The sequence below is a fragment of the Ochlerotatus camptorhynchus genome, unplaced genomic scaffold (genome assembly GCF_037179485.1).
Source record: "Ochlerotatus camptorhynchus isolate MF236.1 unplaced genomic scaffold, CSIRO-AGI_Acam_v1.1 ptg000193l, whole genome shotgun sequence".
Lineage (NCBI taxonomy): Eukaryota > Metazoa > Arthropoda > Insecta > Diptera > Culicidae > Ochlerotatus > Ochlerotatus camptorhynchus.
In genome coordinates, this window is record NW_027040683.1 from 2,943,941 (window position 1) to 2,949,940 (window position 6,000).

The 6,000-nt window shown below is 49.0% G+C and overlaps 1 protein-coding gene across 3 annotated transcripts in view; it reads left to right on the forward strand.

The window, feature by feature from the left end:
* The window catches only part of LOC135702477 (uncharacterized protein CG7065-like), a 31,006-nt gene extending 27,506 nt beyond the window's left edge, over window positions 1–3,500 (forward strand). For all 3 annotated transcript variants that reach the window (XM_065223520.1, XM_065223522.1, XM_065223521.1), the window contains one exon: window positions 530–3,500. In XM_065223520.1, coding sequence (XP_065079592.1) covers window positions 530–3,359 — 2,830 coding nt within the window. In that variant the 3' untranslated portion in view covers window positions 3,360–3,500. The remainder of the gene's footprint in view (window positions 1–529) is intronic.
* The last annotated feature ends 2,500 nt before the right edge of the window (window positions 3,501–6,000 follow it).

Sequence of the window (6,000 nt, forward strand, 5' to 3'; positions counted from 1 at the left end):
ATTCCAGACCCGCGACCGGAACTTTGTTTTTGACTTAGCGGAACCTCGTTCCAGACTTACCGGAACCACGTTCTGGACTTGATGAATCCTTGTTGTTCCGAACTTACCAGAACTATGTTTCGGACTTTTCCCATATTTGCCCGAATATTATTTTGGAGTTGTCACCTCGAATTAAAACAAAAATCTGCCGCCTATGTTTACCGAAACTCATGTCCACGACTTCTTCGAACCTCAGTTTGCTTGTATGAAAGCAGTCGTTTCGACTTGGTCCCACTTTAAAAACCCTATCCCTCATATCGAATTCCTGTTCAGATCTTAACGAAATTTAGCGGAAGCTTCATTCCGGTTTACCGGGCCCTCGTTTTGAACTTTTCGGGATCTGCTAGACCCTTTTGCATACTCAATGGAATCTACTTCTCTTTCCGGACAGCTGGAACCTTAATTCCAACGATCCAAACCTTCATCCCGCTTCAAAGTTGACTCAATATCACTAATGAAATCACCGTTGCATTTTTTTTCCACCCCACAGCGACACGAATGGAAACGCCCGCTCCGGAGTTCCACGTACTCTTTCCAACCGACCTTCCGGCCCGGGAGGTAGCACCGCAAACCCTCGCTCTCGTCCGGCGCATTACTCACCGCCGCGGGATCGTCGCCCCGCTAGAAGTCCCGAATGGCGCCGAAGTCCGGCCCGTCGAAGCCCGAACCGGCGCCGTGCTCCGGTGCCATTCCGACGCAGTCCGGATCGTGGACGTTTCGGTCGTCACAGCCGCAGTCCACCACCGCGACGCCGATCCCGTAGTCCTCCGGCACGGAAGCGTGGATCGCGTAGCCCGGTGAGACGTCGCAGCCCCATAGGTCGGCATGATCGATCTCCGATGCGGTTCGGTGGCGACAGGAAGTCCCGGTCGCCGGAACCGGAGAAACGCAAAGCCCTGCCGACGCCGAAACAGCTGGCATTGCAAGCTTCGGAGATTGCTCACGAGCGCTACAAGTGGGAAAAGTATCGCTGCTCGTTGGAGATTGCCGTTGCCCAGCTGGAAAAAGCCTTCAAAGAGCATGAAAAAAATCCGGAGAAACATCCAATGTACCCGGAAGAGTGGAAAAAGTTCTGGAACCGACGGTACAAGGAACTTCAAGCGGAAAAGAAGGATCCATCGAAGCATGACTTCAAACCGGAGTGGATCGGCTTTTGGACGAAGCGGATGAAGGAGCTGCATGATGAGGATATTGACAAGAAAAAAGCGGAAATCAAGAAAAAGCTAAACCTGCCCGACGAGGAATCCGAGAAAATCAAGGAACTGAGGGAGCAGTATACCGTGAAGGTGAGCAAGAAGAAGCGTTCGGTAGAGCCGATCGAGTCGAGTGATGATGATAAAATTAGTGTGAAGTCAAAGACATCAGCTAGGCCGAAGAATGTCCGTGTCAAAAGATCGAGGAGTCCGATCAGTGCGGATGATTTTGAAGAGAGATCACGTCATAGCAGCAGCAGACATTACAGTAGAGACCGTGATCGCGAACGGGAGAGGGCTCATTACAAAATGGCTTCTTATTTGCAAGAACAACAAGATTACGACGAATGGGCTAGAAGCTATTATGGTCCGAATAAGACTGTCTTTGTACGTACCGAGTTCGACGCAGAAGACACCAGTCCACTCAATTTCGTTGCTGTTTGTCGCCTGTTGACTGCCTTGGAGGAATACCTAGGTAGTTTAGGTCCTAAGGTGATCGATCTGCTTTCGAAGGCACTGGCTCTAGAGAAAGTTAAAGCCAATTCGGCAGATGAGTTGCTGCTAAACGAAGATAATTGTATGTTCCTGGAAACGGTGAAAGAGAAGCTCAAAGGTCATTTGATGGCGGATATGGTAGAACCGCAAAAGATCCCTCCGGTTAAGAAAGCGATCAAGAACATTGCCAGCTTAATTCACGAAGCGTCCAAGAAGGAAAAGAAAGAACCGGAGTCAGACCGCACGTCATGTTCCGTGGCGGTTGCGACGGCAGCGGCTGGTGGAATTGACAAAGCTGCCATTGCACAGAAGTTGGCCGCTGCTTTGGTGGCGCAAGGCAAGACCGACTTTACCAGCGAAGAACTGGAGGAGTTGATCAATGTGTACGTTGCCATGGCGGAAGCTTCCAAGGAAAAGGATAAGCCCGTAACGACTAGCAGCTTCCTCAACGAAGTCATTCCAGCCAAGAGTGAGCCTGAGAAAAGACCGGAAAGCTCGTCTCGTCGTTCAGAAGAAGCTCCAGACGATGGAAACGCATTAGAAGGCTTGACGGATTCGGATTTGCAGACTTTGCTCCAGAACTTCAAAGATCTCTCCAACGAGGAACAATTGCATTTAATTTCCCATCTCAAGAAGCTTGAGAAAACCGATCCAGTGCGGGTGGAGAAATTGAGGAGGTACGTCAACTTAGATGACAAACCATCGAGTAGTCGGGCACGGGATGAGTACTACGATGATGAGGGAGATCGAAACTACGGTGACGACAATCAGCATTACAATGATGATGATGGTGGTGGTGGTGACAATTTCGATGACGATAGGCAGGACTACAACAATGGAGCAAATCAGACTAGCAAACCGGGCAACCCAATCAAGCCGCTAGTGTCTGGAAGCTATGGCGGAGACTCGCCGGATCCGTACGCTAAAAAGAAGCTGATCGATTCGGAAGATGAAGACGACTACAGCTACGATGATGTGGTTCGAGCCGCTTCCAAGAATGTAATCGTTCCGCCAACGAACAGCAACAGCAACAGCATGCAAGGGCCAACCCATCGGGCTGACTTCACCAGCGATAACTACGATGGTAATTCCAACTTTTCTCGGGCAAGTAACGAGCACGGTACCCAAATGGATACTCAAAACATCATCGCAAACTTGATGGGTTCCCTGCCTGGGAAGTCCTCCTCTGCGCAGAGTCAAGGCAACTACAGCAATCCTATCTCTACTATTGGTCAATCGGAAAACCCACGTCCGAATCCAAACTTCTACGACAGCTCGAATCCTTCGTACGGCAGCAATCCGTACACTGGAGGAGGAGGTGGCGGTCCGAACCAACCGCCCGGTGGTCCCCCCGGTGGACCTTACATGAACCAGCAAAACCGCCCGCAATTCGCTCCAATCCAGACGGCCAACACCAGCGTCAACAGTATGCCCTACTACTACCAACAGCAGATGCGTGCTCAGCAACCACAGATGAATCCACGGATGCCCCAACAACAGATGAATAATTTCGCTGGAGGCCCACCGCCACCTCGACCGCCGATGCAGAACACTTTCCCCTGGCAGCAGAATTCCGGCCAACGACAACCGAGCGCAGCTGAACCGTACCAGTACGGAAACAACTACTACTAGGGGAAAGACAAGGATTCCGGTGACTTTACATTGAATTGTATGTAGAATTAGGCACTATATCGCTTGAAGGTAAATATTTTAAGATGAACAGATTATGTTCCAGCTGAAATGAGAACTAAAGGACATCCTCCCTCACTATTATTATAGTTGTATGGAAAAGAGTTTTGGGTTTACTGAGATATCACACTCCCTCTTATATTATCAGGATATTGGATTTGGGCTTCACCATCACTGTTCGAACGAAAATCTTCCTCGTCAACAGGAAACAGAAAGCATTCAGTAAGGTAAGTGTCTCTTGTTGTGCAATTGGTGAAGTGAAAATCATTTTTTTTTATAAGCGATTGTACAATCTTGGACTACAGTTTGGATGCAGATATCCAGTGATGGAAAAGTTCATCAAATTCCCTATGACTCGCGAACTTTTCCCTTGGTGAACTTCGTGAAATATCGCGAACTTTTCCAACACTGCAGATATCAATCTGGCAATTCAGTGTGAAATAGTTGGGGTTGGAAGTAATAACGGTTTCAGTAGATGGTTAAAGTGAGAGTTTAATACATATATCGTAATATCGCAATAGAAACGATGCACGTCACCCATGTTAATAGTAAAATTTAAAAAAAAATCCAAACACCTCCTTACTATCTCGGACCTTATGCATAAGGCCAACGGAGTACAGTGGCATCTATAAATAGCTTTTCAGGCTTCCATACCTTATGTGTTCAGCACGAACTTCAACCACGCAACTTCGAAGTCGTAGCACTGCAGGAACTTTCCTGGACGGGACAAAAGGTATGGAAAAGCGGGCATCGAGCGGCTCCTTTCTATCAGAGCTGTGACACCAACGAGCTGGGAACCGACTTTGTAGTGCTGGGTAAGATGCGCCAACGCGTGATTGGTTTACAGCCGATCAACGCGAGGATGTGCAAGTTGAGGTTTAAAGGCCGTTTCTTCAACTACAACATCATCAACGTGCACTGCCCACACGAAGGGAGACCCGACGACGAGAAAGAAGCGTTCTATGCGCAGCTGGAGCAGGTGTACGATGGCTGTTCGCAACGGGACGTCAAAATCGTCATTGGCGACGTGAATGTTCAGGTAGGACGGAAGGCAATGTATATACCGGCAATAGGACCAAACAGCCTGCATGTCGTATCGAACGACAACGGCCAACGATCCGTAAACTTTGCAGCCTCTCGGGGAATGGTAGTTCGAAGTACCTTTTTCCCCGCAAGGATATCCACAAAGCCACCTGGAGATCACCTGACCAACACACAGAAAACCAAATCGATCACGTTCTAATCGACGGGAAATTCTTCTCCGACAATATCACGTACCGCAGTGCGAATATAGATTCGGGCCACTACCTAGTTGCAGTATGCATGCGCTCAAAACTCTCGACGGTGCATAACATCCGTCGAAGTCGAACGCCGCGACCCAACATTGAGCAACTACGGGACGCCGGAGTTGCCCAGGACTACGCGCAGCAGCTGTAAGTTGCACTACCCACGGAAGAGCAGCTTGGCGCAGCTTCTCTTGAAGATGACTGGAGGGACATCCGCTCCGCCATAGGTAGTACTGCTGCAGCGGCACTAGGTACTGCAGTCCCGGACCGAAGAAATGACTGGTTTGACGGCGAATGCAAACTGTTAGTAGAGGAGAAGAACGCAGCACGGGGGAGAATGCTGCAACACCGCACGAAATTGAATGTGGAGCGATATAGACAAGCGCGGAACAGACAAAACTCGGTTTTCCGAAGGAAGAAGCGTCAGCTGGAAGACCGAGATCGCGAGGTGATGGAAAACCTGTACCGCGTAAACGACACACGGAAGTTCTACGAGAACCTAAATAGTTCGCGCAAAGGCTACGTGCCGCAAGCCGATATGTGCAAGGACTTGGACGGTAATCTTCTCACGAACGAGTGTGAGGTGATTGAGAGGTGGAAGCAGTACTATCAACAATCAATACGAAACTAACGATTTTAAATTGGCTCACTTCTTGACTAGCCTATTGGTCCCAAGCAAATCGACTGACGTACCCCATTCTAGTATGAATTCCAGTACTACACTATGTTTGTTTTGATTCGCTATCAAAGTTTGACAGATAAAATGAGGGGTTAGTGGATTTTCCTATGTTTCGAGGGGTGAATCGACTAGCTTGGGACCGAAGATAGTATCAGAACTGAGTCAAAAAGTTGAGCTCGTTTCTTCGGGACCTTCTGGTCTTAGAGTTACCTCTATGGTACTATGACGAGCACCTCAACGGTGAAGCAGCAGAAAAACGAAGGTGGCACGGCTACATACCTTGGAGCACACGCAGAAGACGATAGGCTACCGGCCCCTGATCTTCAAGAAGTTGAGGAGGAGATCGGTCGGCTGAAGAGCAACAAAGCAACTGGTGTAGATCAACTGCCAAGTGAGCTATTAAAATATGGTGGTGAAGCACTGGCTAGAGCGCTGCACTGGGTAATTGCTAAGATTTGGGAGGAGGAGATATTACCGGAGGAGTGGATGGAAGGTGTCGTATGCCCAATCTACAAAAAGGGCGACAAGTTGGATTGCTGCAACTACCACGCGATCCCAAATTCTATGCCGCCGCCTGTCACCATTTGCAAGAGAGTTCGTGGGGCAATACCAGGTGGGG